Below are 19,798 nucleotides of genomic sequence, written 5' to 3' on the forward strand. Positions count from 1 at the left end.
TATCCTCCATTCCCTCAGCCATTCTCGATAGCATTCAGCCGTTCATTGTTTGCTGTCGCGCAAACCTGGTTTCCTGGTATGTCCAATCACTCCTGCCTGAGACACTCGACTCGACCGTCATGCAGTCAATAACGGCCCTTGGATTATTCTTGTGTTGCCTAGCTGACATACTATTGTGCCAGATTGATCTTTGAAACCGAGCGAGTTCTGCGAACCAGTTTTGCGACTTTCATTCTCCGGGCTTTCGCATATGATTTTACCCCGACCCTCGGACATCATCGCCCCGCTTCTGATCTTCTTCCCGCTGCTGTCGCAAACATTTCCCATTAACCACCTCGCCACGAAAGCCGACCGACCATCCATGAACACTCGAAATCCGTGTTCATGGCCACAATAGATTGAAGGCAGAACCCGTCCACATAGCCTCTCGATAGAAGCGCCAGAAAAACAAGCCCACTGCGATCCTACAGGGGCCATGGCGACGACACTTCCAAGGCCATCTCGGCCGTCGAACGGGCCCCCAAATATGGCTCTTCCTGCCTTGCCTATCAGCAAGACTCGCAAAAGCACAGGGGCTATCCCAGCCCGCAGCTCTTCCAGGTCAGCGCCAAACACGCCCCAGCGTGGTCTGAGGGCACCTTCCACAGCCAACCTTCCTCCTCACCCTAGCCCCTCGCCGATGTCAGCGCTTCCTCAACCGAGAGGAGCCTCAAATGGGAACTCGACCGCACCGAAGACAATCAGAAAGACGGTCAGCATCAACTCCTTCCCACAACCGCCCCGGGGCGACAGCAGGGGCGGCAGTGTACCGCCTAGCCCGTTGGCTAGTGAGAGGCCCCGGACTGCCCGGAAATCCAGGTCTTCCAAGGAATCCATGCACAGCAGCTTCAACCCCGGGACTCCAAGCTTTCTGAATGGCAGCGGCGAGGGGAAATCGATTACGAGTGTCCGCATGTCCGACGGATTGGTCAGCGTCGGGTCCGAGCCCCAGAGCCGAAGTTCATCAGCGCAAGAATCATACTCGACATCCGCTACGACGTATGACGAACCGGCAGACAGCTCGACACCCAAGGCTGGTGCCGGGGCCGGGGAGAAGCGGACCTCCAAGCACGATGGTAAAGGAAACGTTCTTGTAAGCGTACGAGTACGACCGACAGCCAATGGAAACTATGGCAATCCCGAAGGGGAATGGATGGTAGACGGACGCAGGTCACTCATCTCATATAAAGGGAAGGAAGGCGGAGATCATTATTACGGTATGTTTCTTCCCCGATGATGAGTCTTATCCACAATTTGCTAACAGCACTCGTAGACAATGTCTTCACGACTCACGATAACAACTCACGTGTCTATGACCATCTGGCAAAACGTCTGGTGCGCAGGGTAATGGAAGGCTACCACGGAACCGTTTTTGCGTATGGTATGACCGGTACGGGCAAAACGTTTTCGATGCAAGGAACAGCCTCGTCTCCTGGTGTGATCCCGCTCGCCATCACCGACATCTTCTCATACATTAGAGAAACGCCATCCCGCGAATTCCTGCTTCGAGTCAGCTATCTGGAGATCTACAATGAAAAGATTCATGACTTGTTGAGCATGCCCACCAACAATGGTGTGGGAGGCGGCGCACAAGACGAGATCAAGTTACGGGAGGATAGCAAGAGAGGGGTGTACGCGACACCGCTCAAGGAGGAAATTGTACAAAGTCCGACACAGCTCCTGAGGGTTATCGCTCGGGGTGACCAAGCCCGGCGAACAGCTAGCACCCAGTTCAACGCCCGGAGTTCCCGAAGCCACGCCGTCGTTCAAATTGTTGTCGAGAGTCGAGAGCGCATGCCGGCCGGCGCCGCTGCTGGTGAAGACGCAGGCAAACGCTCGGGTTTACCTCCGGGTGGTGTTCGTGTCTCAACCTTGAGCCTGATCGATCTGGCAGGCTCGGAGAAAGCTGCAGAGTCCAAGGAGCGAAGGCAGGAGGGTGCACACATCAACAAGAGTCTACTGACTCTAGGCACCGTCATCGCTAGGCTCTCAGAATGGAAGGAAAAGGAGGGCAAGGGCGGCGGCGACAAGGATAGCAAGCATTTGCCTTATCGTGACAGCAAGTTGACTCGTCTACTCCAAGGGGCCCTGTCTGGCAATTCGCTGGTCAGTATCCTCTGTACTATCCAGGTCGGTGCTCAGGGAACCGCTGCAACGGTCAACAGCCACACAACAGAAACACTCAACACCTTGAAGTTTGCGTCGAGGGCGAAGAACAGCATTGTCAGCCATGCAAAAAGGGCAGAGGAGTCCTTGGGAGCTGGCGGTGAAGGCGGGGCACGGGTCCTCCTGGAACGTTACCGCCTGGAGATTGTTGAGCTGAAGAAGCAGCTTGAGACGCAAGCGAAAAAGAAGAGGAAGGGCCGGCAAGAGGAGGAGGAGGAGGAAGAAGGAGGGGAGGTTAAAGAAGAGAAGGAAGACGAGAGACAGAGGGAACACGAGGCTGCTGAGAGACACGAGGAGCAGCTGCTAGAGATGCAACTTGCGAGGACTGCTCTCAAGGAGCGAATCGATCATCTCAACCGCCTGATCCTTAGTTCGAAGTCGTTTGGGGTCAACTCGAATGGGTCGATGAGTTCACTGAGTCAGCACCCCAGGTTCTCTCTGATTTCATTGCCAGGCTCCATCCGGTCCTCAGTGGGAACGTCGGTCACCGGAAAGCCCTTGCTGGAACGGACGGCGTCAATGACGTCTGCTTCATCGACTATTGGGAGGCGGTCTAGCAATGGCGGGCCTCGTCTCTCGGTGGATGGCGAGCCGATGGACCATGACGAAGATAGCGTCGGGGAGTACGGTGATGGGACCGCATCCCTAGCTGCTCAGAATCGCGCCCTGCAGGCTGACCTGATGGACAAGAACCGGTACATTGCAACACTGGAGAAGCGACTCTTGCAGGCACGGCGCGCCAGTTCATCCCGGACGTCGATGGGCATCGGAGGATCCGCCAAGGGTATCATGGTTGGGGAAGACCATAGCGTTTCTGCAGCCCTCAGGGAGAAGGACGCCGAGATCGCCGACCTTCGTGCCAGGTTGGATGACAAAGACCGAATGCTGGGCGCGCTTCGGAGCGCAGCTCGCTCGCGAGACACGGCAGAGAGCCGCACAGAAATGCGATCACCGCAGTCACCGCGGTCACAGGACCAGGATGGGTCGGGGCTGGAGTTTCTACTCCGCGGTTCGCCAACCAAGGAAGAAAAGAAGCCTAGGAAGAGCATCGACGAGATGGACAATTTGCTGGAAGAAATGATCCAGGATAGAGTCGATACTGGCTATATTGTCAAGGGTATCAGAGGGAGCGTGCGCCTCCCTCCTGGGCAAAAGCTTGAGAACCTTGCTGAGCCCCTCCACGACGTCGAACCCTTGAGGCATACCCCAACGCCCATGGGCGATAGGGATAGGACACCCGTCCAGGAGATTGTTAATACTTCCTGATGCGGCAGGGAGCATATGCTATTGATGCCAACGCGAGTTGGCAACTACGGCGTGCCAAAAAAAATGATTTTAGGTGTGGGATGAAAGAAGAACAAACGGCGTTTGGTATCGTGTGGGAAGGCTGCTACCTTGTATGGATTGCTTGCGTTATACCCTATGTATTTATCTCTTCCCCTTTTTTTTTTTTTTTGTTTGTTTGCTTGCCTCATTAATGGAGGGGGATGACGGGAAGAGCCAGCGATTAGCATGAGAGTGGAATGAGTTCACTCACAGCATGACTGCTTATTAGTATATATTTATTGCACGGCATGGACATGGGGAACGTTGTTGATGAGAGAACGCCACGGATGTGGGAATACTTCACTACATACATATTTGATATTTACATCCAGAGTCGAGGTTTCAAATCGCGGTAGCTCTTTCCTCGTAGTATTTCCGAAGAGGGCTGCTGGGCTTGCTTTTTGCTGCTTGCTGCTGTCGGTTGGCTCCTTGTTTCATCGTGGATGCCGTGTTGACCGGTCCCATCTGTGATAATTAATATTCGTGTTCCGTGCGGATACGGTTATTCGTACGCACTTGGTCCAAGTTCCAACGAAATCTGCTGACAGGAGTTGCTGGCTGGAACGTTGGTTGTTTGTCGGGCTGTGTTGGAAGAACCCTGAAAGGAAAGAGAGAGGCCAAATCAGGGGCCGGGGTGTGAACGGTTGGCTGGGAAGGTGTCGCAGGAGGTGGCAGGATCGCACTGGGGGGTTCTGATGTCGACATGAAACAGCCGGCCTGCGGGAGCCTGGGGATGAGTGCCAGGGGCCTCGGGGGATGCCTGCCATTGCCTGATACCTGGGGACGAGGTATCAGCGCCCGCTGCTGGGGTGCTACTGGGCCGCCTCGGGGGTCATTGGGGTACCTCCGCGCCGGGTCCCTTGCCCTGTACTCTCGCTGAAAGCCTGGAGCCCCAAATCTGCTACCAATCGCAGACCCGGGCCGAGTAAAGATCGGGCCCGCCACGGATCCATGAGGCCATGACGAAAGGCCTGGACTTGGGAGGTTCTTCTGACTTGAAGCTCCGAGCAGTTTGAGGCCCAGAGTCCAGACTTGGGTGCCCCCAGGCCGCCTTTTTTTTTCTTCGTATCCAGCCGCCTCCACAGGATGGGAGGACCGACATTCGACTTTTGCATTCCCTGATTCACTCTCTGACCATTTTGCTGGCGTGCATGCTTCTTGTCCACAAGCTGCTTGTGTCGTGTGCTTCTGCGTTGATTGTTCCTTTTCCTTCAGCTGCACCTGTTTGCTTCTTACGTACTACCTACGTACGACGTACATCGTACAACACTCCTGGTGTGTGTCGTACCTTCTATTCTCGCCTCCAGGTTGCTACAGCTGTCCACTCGCTGGAAGCCTGAAACATCTTTCTCCCTCGATTCCTCCAACGATCCTCGCGGAGTTTGTTCCTCCATCAAGGGCATGCGGGGGCCAGCACAGTGACAGCACCAGCAAGAACTGCGAGACAGCATCATCCCTGGCTGGATCCCTGGTTCGGCCTCGTCACAGGTCCGATCTTTCCAGAATGCTCCTATGATCGGCATTGACCACCGAACCGACGTCTTTCTCGCCTCCCTTTGATCCCGTCTCCTTCACCTTTGCCATCTCGACATTTTCCCTGACGCTGGCAATGGCTCCTTTCTTTTAACTTACCTTCGCCTTGATGGCCATCTAAGGACGGACGACGGCTCCTCTCCCTGTGTTTGAATTCAACTTTTTCGACATCTCGCGCCTTGGGGTATACGGCTGCGAATGCCATCCTCTCTCTACGAACTACACATCTGCTGCTAGCCTGCAGATGCTTTCCAGTCGCCTCGCACACACCACTCTTTCGATTCGACTGCGACTATTGCGACTGATTTTGACTCCGTCTTTATATTAAAATAAAACAAGATCCGCCAACATGCCGCTTCAGCTCTCTCCTCCTGACCATCCCAAGGTCATTGTGACTCCGCCACGGATCAACCTCCGACGGGCCAAGTCCTACAACCCACAGGATCGCGGACCTCTCTCCGCGACATCGTCTCGATTCAACTTTAACCACCTTCTATTCTCACCGCCTCCCTCACCGAGCCTACCATCCCTCGTCCCTCGTCGAAGGAGGACGGGAAGTGATCTATTATTGAAGTCGAGGCCGAGCCGGGTACTTCGACTTACCTTCGGCGCTCTTACATTATTCTTCTGTCTCTATTTTCTTGCTTTTGCTCTCAAAAATCGAGACGCCATACCGGCCATATGGCCCTACTTTACAGAGGACCAATTTGAGATGGTTGGCCAAGATGCTTTACCAGACTTTCCCACTCCGATCGTTGTCCATGACCAGAAAGGCCGGTCGAGGTGGACCGTCTCGATACCTCCGAGCTACGACTTCCCCTTGTCAACAGAGGAGTATGCTGAGATGAGTAGCCAATGTCGTGAGGTCTCAGCGCGGGCGCGGGATCTACACGGCGACGACCCTCTCTCTGAGAAAGACGCTTTGGGCTACGACGCCATTGACGATAATTTCCTAGACGTGGACAAGGCGGAGCGCGTCGGTTTATTATCACACACTTTGGGAGGGACAACCACAAGAAGACATTCTGGCCATTTCGTGGGCGTTCCTGCAAATGCCAGATCTCTTCCGCTCTGCAAAAGCTCCATGACATACGTCCTTGAGAGCACGGACGCGGGCATGGGCAACACAATGATGATGCTGTGGACTTTCTATGGACTTGCTAAAGAAGAGGGGAGAGCTTTCTTTGTCGATGACTCGAGGTGGGCATATGGCGACTACCTGGAGATCTTTCAGGCACCCCCTGCTCCGAATTGTCGGCCTCCACCGAGGCACCATATGTTACCTTGCCCATTCCACGCTCAGCATCTGGTCGTCTCCGGCATGACGGCAAAAGATATATTTCCGTCCCTGCTAGCCAAGCACTACCGGAAGGCGGGAACAGGTGATCAGATCCGGGACTTGTGGCGGCTTGCTCACACGGGATTCGAGTCGCTCTTCAGCCTCAACCAGGCGGACCAGGCTTACGTCGAGTCTCGAGTGCTTGAACTCAAGGACATGTCAAAGAATAGCGTTACTGCCCCTGATGCCCCTATTATCGGCCTCCACGTTCGGCGTGGTGACCGGCATCCCCTGGAGTACCAGTATAGAGAGACCTATATACCTGCAGAGGTCTTCCACGAAAACGCCCAAAAGATAGCCGACGCTCACTCGGCTTGGCGCTCCACACCATTACTGGCGGAGAGCCAGCCGGGGAAGAACGAACCCATTGTACTCCTCGCATCCGACGATCCGACGGTACATGATGAGCCCGACTTCGCCACTTCTACGATAGTAACTCAAGAACGCATCCGCCTGGCATCCAAGGAAGCTATCCGACAGGCCAACCCGCATCACGCCCTTCTCCACCGCTTTGTGGAGGAGGCGTTTGGCTGGGAGGGTGGCTTTTTTGCTCCCATGTTCTGGAATTTGGGTGTTAAGCGCAAAAACAATGCGGCCAACGCACCCGATGGCGTTGATGCAGGTGAATTCAACGAGGAGGCCCGGCTCATGGCGCCGCCCTCGGAGCAGACGCTCAAGCTACGCAGCCTAGTGGGCAGGGCATACATGATGGACCTCGCCGTGCTGGCGGGGGCGAGCGACGGAGTGGTCTGCACGGTGAGCGCCATGGGGTGCAGACTGCTGGGGGTCATGATGGAGTGGGAGAAGGGTGTTGGGGGCCAAGGTTGGGTGAATGTCGATGGGGCATATGGCTGGGCGGGCATCGACTGGTAATAGATGGCCTTTCACGCTCACTAATTAGACACTTTGGATCCTGAAAATTGTTGCAAAGCAAGGCAACGTATCAGCTAGATTGGGCGGCGTTACTTGGATCACATATATAACTAACTTTGATACCCCCGCTACTCGACTATTTGATAGTGTTTTTGCATGGTGATGAACTGCGTTGTGAGCTTCGGACGAGCGTGTGCTCATGGACTGCAAAGAAATTGTACGTGGTACTGTTGGGGAAGAATTGGACCAGAGATAGATGTCTTACTGAGTTCAACGTGAAGCGGAATCGGTCCATCCAGGTTGCACGAGTCGGCGAGGGGTGCATCGATGAGTGAGTGGGTGGGTAAGCAAGTCACGGAGTTCAACAATCCCAGAACCAGTGATGGGCTGTAGGTTGATTGCACTACTTGTACTCTACTACTACGTTGGATAGTGATGTACATGTAACATAAGTAACGAAGAGGTTGAGGACGTCAGTCATGAACCTTGTCGTCGCCAAAAAAAAAAGAGTGGGGCACGTCTAAACCTCGAGCTCCGGGCGCGTCTCTCCATTTAGGCGACCACTTCACCATCTCCATTCCTTCACCTTACATTTACATCCACAAACCACAACCTTCTCATCGGAGCAAGACACCATGTCTGGCCCCGATGGCACCCCGGCGCCCCCCAAACCGCGCCTGAAAATCAACGTCAGCCGCTCGTCGTCCTTCGTCGGCGATGCCCATGCGACTCCTTCGACCGCTGCCGCCACCGCCACGGCGCCGACTACCACCCCAGCCTCCGCGACCCCCGGAGGCGATGGCCAGCGCAAAGTCAAGCTCAAGATTAGCTCCTCCCAGCCTCCCACGCCCGCTGAGGCGCCCCCGAGCAAGACCAAGGCTGGCCGCCAGCCCAAGCCCACGCAAAAGCTCGTCGACAGCAAGAAGCGCCCGGCCGACGATGACGACGACGACGACGTGCCCCTCATGCACTCGCACCCGGCGACCAAGATCAAGATTCGCCAGATGTCCAAGGGTGGCCCCACCCAGCTCGTTGTCAAGCCGCGCGGCCGACCGCCCGTCCACCCCCCCGGCGATGGGTACGACTCGGAGGCCAGCGACCGCGAGATCGATCCCGCCATCGAGGAGCAGCTCCTCCTGCGCATGATCCCGGGAGAGCACTGCGACTACCTGCGGACCTGCATGGAGACGGGCAAGATGGGCATCCACAAGTCCCAAGGCGGTGCCGATGTCCAGCTCAAGTTCTTTGAGGAGGACACGCGCCGGGCCATGATAACCATCAAGGGCCAGCCCTTTGCCGCCGTCATGGTCGACCTGCCCACCATCACCGAGGCAATGAAGACGTGGGATCGGAAATCGTTCATGAAGTCGGCCGACATCTGCCAGATGCTGCTGGTGTTCCAGAAGGTGAAGAACGAGGACGAGGCTAAGAAGGCCTCTCTACCGACCATGCTGGACACCAACTTCAAGTGGCCGCACGGCCTGACCCCGCCCATGCACGACTGCGTGAATCGCCGATTCGCCAAGACGATATCGAGGAAGGAGATTGAGAACAAGGAGGCAGAGGTGGAGCGCCTGCTGGCCGAGGACGCCAAGGCCGCCTCGACAAAGTGGGAGTGGGTGGACGAGCGCCAGCAGGACGCTGACGAGGACGAGGACATGGACGAGGACGCCGAGGGCGAGATCGACGACAGCATGGGCTACTTTGGAACCGGCGACGAGGACAACGATGAAGACCTCGAGGCTGACCTGGAGGCCGCTTTCGCCGACGAGCTCATGGCTGGTACTCCCGCCACGGGCATGGAGGGCGCGACGCCTATGACGGGCACGCAGCTGGGGACCCCCGGAGCCGTCCTGCAGGATAGTATCGAGGCGGACGAGTCCGAGGAGGATGAGGACGACGACGACGATGAGGACGATGACGACCTTGACGAGGACGAGCGCGCCCAGCGCGACGAGGAGCAGGGAGTCAAGGACATCATTGCCGACATGAAGAAGCAGCTCGCCAACCGGCAGGCTGATCTGGCCAAGACGACCAACAACATTCTGCGTTCGCGCATCGAGAACCAGATCAGGCAGCTCAAGTCGGAGATTGAGCTTAAGATGTCATCCATCGGCATGGAGACGGACGAATAGTAGATACCCGAACCATGTCACTTGTCCAGGAGTACTCTGTATATTATAGGCGTTGGGGGTTCTGCTTAAACACAACGGGAAGACTAGGTACGTTTTGGTGTTTGGAGTTGGTCAGTAATGGGGGCTAAAGGAGCCATGAGGTTTCGGGCGTTGGTTGATGCTGGGCTTGAAATTTTAGCTGAACATGATAGTTGAATTCGACACTACTACGATGATTCAATGTTCTGGATGCTTCACAAAACGCAAGCCCATGTCCTCTTGCATATGCTTCCCCCCCTAAATACCACAAACTCCCAGTCATTATTATACATCAACTAACCCGGCCAAGAAAATTGACAGTCTGTCTAACCTCAAACGTGCTGTGTCCCTAGTTCCTTGATTGTGGTCTGCTTCTCCTCCTGCAGCACGTACTGAACGGTGTCTAGGACATCTTGCCATGACACGTTCTGGCAGAACTCCTCGAGGGTGGTCGGACGAGAATGAGATCGGGTAATACGGCGCCTGACGCGCTTACCTATGGCCTTCTGTATGTAAACTGCCATGGGGGGGTCGCGCTTGGACTGCTGCTTGAGATAGTTGGCGCAGAAGATGGCATCAGCTAGATCTGTTGTCTTATGGTCGCGATTCCAGCGCTTGGTGGACTTGACGGTCTCTTCGATACGATTTTCGATACTGTTCTTGGTATTCGTGCTTTGGGAGAAGATTTGTGTCGCTTGGGAATATTCCTGGCTATGTTTTGATCTGTCGCCAGGAAGAGAGCCGTACCCCGACTCAAACGAATCCTCAGGCGATGGTAGGTTATCCATCTGCTTGGAAATCCCATGTATGAACTCTTTAAGGTCAATGAGCTCTTTCCGGAATTCCTCAATGATGCTCTTTGTCTCAGTCTGGCACTTCTCAAGGTCCATGCTGGAGCTTTCCTGCGAGGCCTCCACCTTGTTCACTTGCTGCCGAACGGCCAGCATCTCCTGCCAAAGCCTCGAGAGCCTAGCCTCGTTCTGGTCCCGGAACTCTTTATCATCGGCGGTCGCCTGAACGACCCGCTTAACATCCTTTTGCACGTCGTTAACTTGCGCCTCGACTCTCCGAATATTGAGCTCAAAGGTCATCCGAGCTAGAGCTTCGGACCGGGAGAAGAGTCTGCCGGCATTTGCGGACTGGGGCAAATCGGGAGGGGTCTGTGAGAACGAACTCGGTGTGGTGACTCGGGTCTTCTCGCTGAGGGCACTGCTCGGACTGTTGGACGGCGGGTCCCCGGGCGGGAGCGACTCTCTCTTTGTACGCCTCGTGGAAACCATGATGGCTCGTCACTGTTCTGGCCTAAAGGGGCGGTTTGGAGGAATTGGTAAAGGCTGATCCTGCGAGAGTAGGTAAGGCCTCATAGAGTGAAACATCCCATGAGTGAAGACCAAGTCCCTGCTGCGCGGGAGGGGGGCTACGTAGAACAGCTCAACCGGTGCTCAACTCAGCCGAGGCAAACAGCCAGATGATGTAGAGGTGAAATGGGATGTTTCCATTTTTCAACTACCTCAATGTTAAGAAGAGACTCGCTTAAAGGCAGGAAGGTGCGAGAAGGGAGAAAGAGCGGGCGCTGTCAACCAGACGAACGGGCAGGAACTACCTACCTGAGGACCTCCCATTGCAACAGCCTTCAAACTCCAGAGCGGAATAGAAGTATTAGAATCCTTGACACCCTCATTGTTTCCAGGCGCTACTAGTAGTAGCTCTTTGACACTGACCCATTATGCGTGCCGTCATCTTTCGCAATGTCCCCATCGTCCTCCTCCCTTCTGTGTGTCGCAACCCACGAGAGGAACAGATCGACGTCCTTGGCCACCATCCCCGGCGTGGCCATCCTCTGCACCCACGCCGGCAACACGCCCTTCGCATCAGACGCCGTCCCCATGACCCACTCGATGCCCTCCCCCGTGTCCCTCAGCTGCTCGATGCTCGTGTACGCACCGCACACGTCCCCGCCGCGCCGCGCCTCGACCACGCCCATGGCCTCGCCCGCCGCGATCTGCACCACCAGGAACCTCTGCTTGCCCAGCACCGACGTCGTCGCCTGCAGTACGGGGAACACGCGGTTGCGCAGCGGCGCCGGCATCTTGTGCACCGACTCCTCTAGCTTGAGCGTCCAGTCCCCCCACGTCTCCCCGTCCAGGTCCACCTCGACGCCCCGGCAGTCCCATTCGCGGTCCGCGCGCGTGCTCAGCACTGATGGCGTGAAGGCCCGCTCCGTCTCGGCGTGCGATGCCTTGAAGCACCGCACCCACTCGTCCCAGCTCGCCGTCCCCGCCCTCGCCGAGTCGTCGTGCACGCTGCGCCGCAGGAACCACGTCTCGGGCTGCAGCCGCGTCGCGCTCGAGGGGCCCGGCAGGTGGTGCTCCCGCGCCACCTCGTGCAGCGCCTCGGCCGGGACGGTGCGCTCGTACAGGAAGACGGGGGCCTCGGAGTGAGGGAAGTGCCGGCTGCCCTTGGTCTTCCAGCTAGAGGCATAGGGCGACACCGCGGCCGACGGCACGTCGGAGATGAAGGGCACTGCTTCGAGGAGGATGGAAGTGAGGAGGCGGGTGAGTTCCTGGGCCGTTGCGTTCCGGGCTGGGAGCTGGGCATTCTGGATGCCCCAGAGCCGAACGAGAGGTCCGTATTTGTCGACCATTACGGAATCGAATCCCAGAAGTACCGGCTATCAAGCTCTAGTGTTGATGTTGAAACGGAACTTTGCTTCCGTGGAGGTCAAAATCGAGTGAGTCCTCAGATTGTCGTCATAGGCAAAAGAGCTGGCATGATCCATGACCGATACACGAGAAGCAACCTTTAAAGGGGAAAGCAATCATTAGGCAGCTTCATGAAAAGGGCACAGTGCCATCGCGTTATGCCTGTGACAAGAGGTTGACAATTCGGCCGTCAATCTATCGTCATGGTGCTGACTTCCGGTGAGTCTAGATTTGAGACAGAAAACGTTTACGCCCGCTATGGTGTCGTGGATGTTAGTAGATCCCTGCCATAGTTCTGGACTTGGTGGAGCCTAATTGAGGAAGCGACAGGCGCCGTCGGCGAGCTTGAATGGCCGCCTTGGTGCCCTGCCCATTCACATTGGTGCTACTAATAATAGCAGGTACACAGTTGGGTCTTGACGAAAATAATCTCCATTAAGCATTAGTATCTCTATGGCCTCGCCGATATGGCTTCTAGTTAGTTTTCATCGCCTCGTGGCGGCCCTGATTTCATCGTATATACAGTCCCGCTGCCTTGACACCCTCCGAACATTACATCTAGTCCCTGCGCTCCCAGCGAATCTTTGCTGGCTCCAGCGGCCGCGAGAAGAGAGAGGCGTAGTCAGTGCCGATCAAATTCCTGCTTCCATCCGCGTTGCTGAGCTTGAACAACCGCACAGTCTCGGCCACAATGGTCTGCAGCTGCACGTTCGCAAAGTGCTCGCCGATGCAGCGGTGACGGCCAGCGCCAAAGGGCAGGTACGGGGAAGCCGAGCCCTTGCTGACGAGACCATAACCGTAATCGATCTGCTCCTCCTCCTCGCTAGAGTTGCGGGAAATTTTCGGGGCATTAGGAGAGTCAACCTCCCACCGGTGGGGGTCCCAGACATCGGGGTTGGGGAAGTAGTTGGGGTCGGAGGCGCTGACACCGGGAGCGGCGAGGAGAGTGTGCGAGGTCGGGATGACGTAGTTGGTGCCGGGGACGGGCATGGGCTGCTTGACGGCGCGCATGATGGAGTGGATGGGAGCGTGAAGACGGAGGGTCTCCTTGACAAGGGCCTGGTTGAGCGGGAGCTTGGCCAGGCTCTCGTAGGCAAGGTCGGGAAGGTCAGCTCCAAGGTTGTCGATCTGCTCCTGGTAGAGCTCTTCCACAATCTCGGGGTGCTGGGCCAAGCGGAGCATAATCCAAGAGCTGGTGGACGAGGAGGAGTGCTGGCCAGCCATGAGCAGGGCAATCAGCATGTGGGCAACCTCGTGGTCGGGAACGGGGTTCCCATTCTTGTATTTCGAGTTCATGAGATGCTTCATCATATCGTACTGGCCGTCGTCGGCGCTCTTGGAGCGGCGCTCCTTGATGATGTCCATGTAGATCTTGGCCACGGTACGCTGAGCATGATCACGCTTGCGGTTCCAAGGCAGAGGGGCCCAGTGGAGCATGAAGTTGATGGGTGTAAAGCCCATATCCAGATCATGGTACAGAGCGGCGAGCTTCTCGTCGAACTTGCTGCGGACTTCGCTGCCCTGGAGGGCGTGGGAGGCGGTGAAGATGGTGATCTCGGCCATGTGCTTGGGGATATCGACAACACCGGACTTGCCCTTGAACGCGGAATTCCTCTTGAAGTAGGACTTGACCTCGTCGGAAATGATGGGGACGTAGGATCGGAAGGCTTCAGTGGTCAGGGCAATCTTCATGAACTACGGAAACGGGCGTTAGTCTTGAGCCTTGTTAAGGGTCTCCGGCATGGGGATATGTACCTTCTTCTGCTCCATGAGCTTCGCGTTGGGGCAGTCGTAAACCACGTCCCTCCCGAAAACAGGGGTAGTCAGGACCGTGTAGATCTCTTCAGCGTTAACGTCCTTGAGCTTGCCATTGAGGATGAAGTCGTTTCCAGAAGGGCCGACGGCAACCGTAGTCTTCTTTCCGAGTAGAATGAAAGTGAAGACGTCTCCGAACTGTGGGGGAGAAGAAAGTCAGCTCCCCGTTTCTGAGGTCTTCTCGACCAGACTGGCTGCGCAACTGTGCACTCACCTTTTCGCGGTTCTCCTTGAAGAACTTGGGAGGGTCCATGCCGTAAGTGACGGTGCTCCCAATAAAGGGGAACCATGAGAACACCATGGGAGGCTCATTGGGGTTCTTGAAGAGGATCTGTTTGGCGACGTGGAGGAAGATAGACAGAGCAACGACCCCTCCAAGCACCATGGAGATCTGGGCTGCCGGGCTGAATAGCTGGAACTGCTGGGCGAGCGGGTGCGCCGCCAAGTCCTGGAGAAGGCCCATTGTGAAGGAGTTGCGCGTCGCCAGAGAAAGTTGATTTCGTTGACGTGTTCGGAGTGAGGTTGGAGGGGGGGCAGCGCGAGGGAAGAAGGAGGTTAAAGATAAAGAGAGTATGGAGTATGGGACAGACGGGCAACCTGGAAAATGGTTCGATGTTTGGCGCGTCCCAGCTTTTTCGCAAAATTAATACCAAGAACACAGGGGTAACAGCCTCTAACAGCGTGCACCACAGGGGTTCCTGCGGCGCCATGCTGGGGAAGGCGGTGTGGGTCCCGCAATGCCGATGACCAACACTCCGACCGCCAATCAGTGACGCCTATTACAAGATCTCTCGTATTCGGGTTGGATTGTTAGGACTGTTAAACCTTCTTCACCGGTGCACCACCACCTGCCTCACGATTCGTGCAACAATGGCACCACCTGGCACTGCCTCGTTTGATTTTTTTTGGGCCTCGCCAAACAAATGGGGTCGTCATCTACCGACTTTGCCTCCGGATTCTTCCCGTCGAGTCCACTGTGCCTTTGTCTCGTCTTTCAACAACCAGCGAACTCGAATCCGAATAAGAGATTCGGGCGGAGACCTCGGAAATCAGGAATAGGAGTTTGTCACATTCTACTTCATCACTAGCCGGTATTCTTGCATATCAGACGTAACTACTGCCTGTCAGTTCCGTCGTTTTTGCACGATACGATTCACATATTAGGGCGTGATAGAACACACAAATCAGAATACTTGCTATTACTACTATGTAACCTTGATGATCAAAAGAGCACTGGAAGGTGGAAACAGTGATAGAGCGTTGGGAGTTCAGGAACATCCCCACAAGGCGTATGAAACTAGTACGAGTACGGATACGTACAACACATGTAGCAGGCGCAGGCTTGGCACGGTTTGTTAGTATCTCCACCTTATTAGCTAGGTAGTACTAAGATATTTGGGTAAATACTACTCCGTATTACTGACGAAAAAGGAAATGCCTACTTGATTCCTACTTATCTAAATGCAACACAATTATGATACTATCCGTATCTTGTATTCTTCCAGAGATCCCCAGGACATAAAATTGCCTTTGTAGTAACCTTGAACATGGGCTCGCAATGATTCTTGTACCGTCTCACAAGAGCTACAATATTGGTAAAGAGTTACTAGTTAGTCCCGAACTGATTTAGAGGCCATGTGTCCAAACTTGGTTCTCACCAACCAACTCCCCCCCCCTTTTTATCGGTTGTATATGGCGGAGTAACCCGCGGGGATGGACGCGTCAGGGGTTTGCCCATTGTCAAGTGGACACCGTATTATCAGCTGGGCATTGCCTAGAGCGTTGTCGTAGACGTTTTGCCCCATATAGGTTGCGAAATTGGGCAGGTCGGGGGCTGTTTTCTCCCCATCGTGGATCTCATTGGAAATAAAGTTCATTGACAACTACTAAACTAAACCTAACGCTCTTGGCCGTGCGAGGGTGGATGTACAGGATACATGGAGTAAATAAGGACTCAGTTGTTGCTCGTGCATATATCCGTATCAAAGCAGATAGATGCCTCGAATTTACTGGTTGCCTACTTCGTACCTTAGGTAGATAGGTACCTATGCTAAAACACCCAGTAATCGGAGCTATATATATCCTTGTGCCACCAACCCCAACTCATAAAGCCAGAATTCTCATATAATCTCAACGCTGGAAATGAAGGGCTCCTAATTTGCTAGGCCGTGCTAATCGCAGGCGTGAACAGTCCCGTGCCATGATGTTGGTATCTCCGCGTGTTAATCAATACCAAAAACGCCCCGAGAACCCACTCTCCTTTCCTCCTCGCCCGCCCGCCTAAAACTACCTCCCGAAGAGCGTTGGTGCACTGGAAGATTGTATCCCCAACTCCCTCACGCCACAATGCTCCTCCCCACGGCGCCCCACTTGAATCTCCTCAATGTACCCGTGGAGCCCCTGAAGGCCTCCCTGCCGCATGAAGCCGTCTCGTTCACGCCGCCGACGCTGGCTGCCAGCGCATCCTGTCGTCCGACCTCTCGTCCGATGATGTAGCCCGCGCCAAACCCAACGACAGACACCAGGACCACGACCCCCGCGCTCACGGCCCATGTGAATATTGTGGGGGATATCAGGGCCTCCTGGACGGCGGGGGAGGTCTTCTTCCTGGTCGTCCTGGCCGCCCGGCCTCCTGCAGAGGCACTGCGCGTTTGCCTTTTCGCATCCTCATCCGCCCGAGAAGGCGACCGAGCAGGCGTAGAACGCTTGTGGGTGCCAACAGGATCGTCTTGACCACGAGGGGGCTGCTGTTCGTCCATCAACTCCGACTCGGGGACAAAGCGGAGGTTCATGGGCTGGTCGCTCGGCCCGACACCGTTCCTAGCTACCCTCTGGGCCTCCGCCTCCTCTCTAGATTTGGGCAGGCCCCTCGCAGCCGCCGCGCAGGACAGCAGTGTTGTCAGGGAGGCTCGCAGGGCAGCGTCGTTGTCCTCGCGCGCGGACGGGGACATGAAGTTTGGACCCCCGCGATGGACCCGTGTCTGGGAGCGCTGGGAGAAGGAGGGCCGGGTGAAGCCGCTGTGGGGGTGAGGAGGCATGGCTGCATTGGTAGAGTAGCTTCTGTGAGGGTGGGAGGGGGGATGGGAGAATGCGTTGGGCTGGGGCCGGAAGACAGGACGGTCTGACACCCTGCCACCGAGGGCAGTAGCATTGTCGCCATCATCAGAGTCGGCATCGGAGTCGTCAGCACCGACCTCCTCGGGTGCAGAGGGGATGTTCTCTGCCGAGCTGGCCAGTGGCCGATCGTCGTCGTCGTCGCTGGCGCTGCTGTCGTCGTCGTCGGCGTCGTCCTGGCTGCTCATCCCCGCATATACGGCCGTATGCTGTTGGGGCAGAGACCTGGCCGAGGCTGGCATGCGCCTACGCCGACCGTACTGACCGCCTACCTGCAGACCGGTGGTGACAATCTCGTCGCCGATGCTCGACAGCGACGAGGAGGACGGCTGCGATGATACTTCGACCCATGATTCTGTTGGGTCTGTTAGATGGTGTACATAATGCCTAACCTCCCCTGTATACGAACCGTCAAAGCGACGCTGGTTAGGCAGGACCGGGCTCGATCTCGCCGGTCGTTGGGACATGCTGTTAGACCGTGAGCGACTCTAGATCGCTTGCTCGTTCGTGATAGGGTGTTGTATAGGTAGATGGGGATGAGGGTTCTAAGAATCCAACGACTCCTTTTTGTTGAGGATGCAAGCTGTTCAAGCGTGGGCACTCGACACTGCTGATCGTATGATGTCTATCAGGTGACCCCGAACAACACAAGTCGTGGCCCGAGGAGGGCCAACCCCGCCTTTGGTGGAGAGGGCGAGATGTCTCTGCGGACGAGATGAAAGACTCTGAGGATCAGGGGCTAGGTGTTGATGGTAAGGAGAGTTGTAGGGCAAAAGGAAGCTGAGGCAGAGGTAGAGGGGGAAAAGAGATGTGCGTGTGTATGTGGCAGGTTGCGAAATCGGGGTCCGCCTGAAGGGGAATGATGACGGAGGGCAGATGGCAGATGGTGGTGAGCACAGCTGGGAACCCCGCGTACTGGTGGGCTGGGCGAGGTGGATGGCCAAAGGGGGTGGCATGCTGGGAGATGGATGGATGACATGCCTGGATCTGCATCTCTTTTGTCTCTCAGCCCGCCGTGATCGATGCGCCCACCAAGATAACAGCTGGCATTGGGCGGAGACATAACTTGGCAGGCAGCTTGCGTGATTGTCGTTCGTCTGCCCCAGTACCTACGGTAGTCGCACGACGCCAGCGCATGACAGCCTATAATTGCGCACCCAGGTGGCCTCCTTATTACGAGCACAACCTGTTGACAACTCTGCTCTGTGCCTGGGCGAATTTAGCTTACGGTAGCCCGCCATGGCTACAGCGAGCGAGACAAAGCCAAAAGACCGTCCGCAAGCCTCCCGCACCTTGCACCGTAAGGATGACGGAACTCCACCAAAGCCTCTCCAGTAATGTCGCCAAGCTCGGCGCGCTGTCTTCTCAAGTGCCAACCCACGTTCGGAGCAAAGGCGGTGAAGCACGAGTTGGAGATGGGGACAAAGGTACCTCCGCCTCCACGTCCAGTCCTCCGCCTTGCGAGTAGCGATGCGCAAAGTTTGAGACCCATAGGCCATCCTGCAACCGCACTGGTTGGGCTGAAGGAGGGGGGGAGCGAACTTGGCAAGCTTCGTCGCTGCTTTGACGCAAGCAGGAGGTTAGATGCGGTCACGGCCAAGGTACTCTCGTACGTACTATCATCTCCTACCATCATCCTATCATCCATGCGCACGCGCGCCCATTTGAGCGGGGGGCGCCTTTGTGCCACTTCTGCCACCGGACGCGGCGTCCTTGACTCCTTGTTGCAAGTTGCCTGGAAGGGAAATCGCTAGGCGTCTGCTGTGGGGCTGGGCGCGCGCATGATGCATGATGCACCACCGAGTCCAAGACCTCGAGAACCCTGGAAACCGATAAGATAACCCGTCGCTTAGTATTTTTTTGAGCCAGAAAGTCTCAACAAGACTTGCCGAGTTTGGTTTGATTCGGGGCCAATAGCAACCAGACCAAAAAAAGACGGAAGGACCCAGATGCCCCGGATTTCCTTTCCTTGTGTGTGACGCCACTAGGCCCAAAACAAAGGCAGCTGAGGTCGCAGAAGGCATCTTGTGCTGGGCTCATGTGATGCCTCTGACGCACACCCACAACACCACACGACCCTCGCCTATGCTGCGCCATTCCAGCCTTGTATTACTTGTAGACCAAGCTGATGGGAATCCTCAATTCCTCCTAGGCAACACACACCAGGTGGGCATATCACTTCACATTGTCACTTTGGTGGCACAGCAAGATTTTGTAGAAGATCGTATTAAGCACATCAAGAGCACTGTACGGAATAAACTAAGAGCACTTTTTTCCCTTCCAACGCCGGTGATGGTTCCCAAAGGGTCGTGGTTGTAACAGCCAGTATACTCACCAAAAAAAAAAGAATCTATCGTATCAACAAAACTTGCAGTGGACATTTTGCAGTAGGTGGGGGGATGAGTCGTCGGATCCCAGCAGAACAAAAGCCCCCGGAAGCTCGCTCCCAAAGTATTTGCGTTTGTATAAGCCCCCAGAACCCTCATCAGTCTTTGCAGTAGCCCACTTGGTCTGCTCCAGGAGTTAGTTCCCTCTTTTACAAGAGGACACAGCCCTGAAGCTTCTTCCCAACGGTCGCCGTCAAATCCCTCAGAAAGCCAACTGGAACAGGTCGAGACGATTCAATAGAATCGACTCTTGGCCCACAGATCAAAAAGCCCCAAGAATGTCTTCAGCCTTGCCAGCACCAGGCATCAGCCACGAGCCCACAGTTCAAGAAAAGAAAAGCCATCAGGTCT

The 19,798-nt window shown here is 55.7% G+C and overlaps 7 protein-coding genes across 7 annotated transcripts; 3 read left to right on the plus strand and 4 right to left on the minus strand.

Moving 5' to 3' along the window:
* Window positions 1-526: 526 nt before the first annotated feature.
* On the plus strand, window positions 527-3,471 carry KIP2 (kinesin motor domain-containing protein; the record flags this gene model as incomplete). Its single annotated transcript, XM_083190092.1, has 2 exons — window positions 527-1,256; window positions 1,313-3,471. 2 exons carry the CDS (start codon window positions 527-529, stop codon window positions 3,469-3,471), a joined length of 2,889 nt encoding a protein of 962 aa, XP_083053951.1.
* A 2,869-nt stretch (window positions 3,472-6,340) lies between these two features.
* Window positions 6,341-7,276, plus strand: ACO1O0_000595 (uncharacterized protein; the record flags this gene model as incomplete). Its single annotated transcript, XM_083190093.1, has 1 exon — window positions 6,341-7,276. The coding sequence occupies one exon, from the start codon at window positions 6,341-6,343 to the stop codon at window positions 7,274-7,276; it is 936 nt and encodes a 311-aa protein (XP_083053952.1).
* A 635-nt stretch (window positions 7,277-7,911) lies between these two features.
* On the plus strand, window positions 7,912-9,411 carry ACO1O0_000596 (TAFII55 protein conserved region-domain-containing protein; the record flags this gene model as incomplete). Its single annotated transcript, XM_083190094.1, has 1 exon — window positions 7,912-9,411. The coding sequence occupies one exon, from the start codon at window positions 7,912-7,914 to the stop codon at window positions 9,409-9,411; it is 1,500 nt and encodes a 499-aa protein (XP_083053953.1).
* Window positions 9,412-9,761: 350 nt separating this feature from the next.
* On the minus strand, window positions 9,762-10,709 carry ACO1O0_000597 (uncharacterized protein; the record flags this gene model as incomplete). The annotated part of the gene is made up of 1 exon (XM_083190095.1): window positions 9,762-10,709. One exon carries the CDS (start codon window positions 10,707-10,709, stop codon window positions 9,762-9,764), a length of 948 nt encoding a protein of 315 aa, XP_083053954.1.
* Window positions 10,710-11,125: 416 nt separating this feature from the next.
* Window positions 11,126-12,073, minus strand: ACO1O0_000598 (SRPBCC family protein; the record flags this gene model as incomplete). Its single annotated transcript, XM_083190096.1, has 1 exon — window positions 11,126-12,073. One exon carries the CDS (start codon window positions 12,071-12,073, stop codon window positions 11,126-11,128), a length of 948 nt encoding a protein of 315 aa, XP_083053955.1.
* Window positions 12,074-12,689: 616 nt separating this feature from the next.
* On the minus strand, window positions 12,690-14,409 carry ERG11_1 (cytochrome P450; the record flags this gene model as incomplete). Its single annotated transcript, XM_083190097.1, has 3 exons — window positions 12,690-13,826; window positions 13,887-14,084; window positions 14,161-14,409. The coding sequence occupies 3 exons, from the start codon at window positions 14,407-14,409 to the stop codon at window positions 12,690-12,692; spliced, it is 1,584 nt and encodes a 527-aa protein (XP_083053956.1).
* A 1,873-nt stretch (window positions 14,410-16,282) lies between these two features.
* On the minus strand, window positions 16,283-17,527 carry ACO1O0_000600 (uncharacterized protein; the record flags this gene model as incomplete). Its single annotated transcript, XM_083190098.1, has 2 exons — window positions 16,283-17,424; window positions 17,470-17,527. 2 exons carry the CDS (start codon window positions 17,525-17,527, stop codon window positions 16,283-16,285), a joined length of 1,200 nt encoding a protein of 399 aa, XP_083053957.1.
* Between the last annotated feature and the right edge of the window lie 2,271 nt (window positions 17,528-19,798).

The sequence above is a fragment of the Amphichorda felina genome, assembly GCF_050947745.1.
Source record: "Amphichorda felina strain 45539 chromosome Unknown scaffold_1, whole genome shotgun sequence".
Classification (NCBI taxonomy): domain Eukaryota; kingdom Fungi; phylum Ascomycota; class Sordariomycetes; order Hypocreales; family Bionectriaceae; genus Amphichorda; species Amphichorda felina.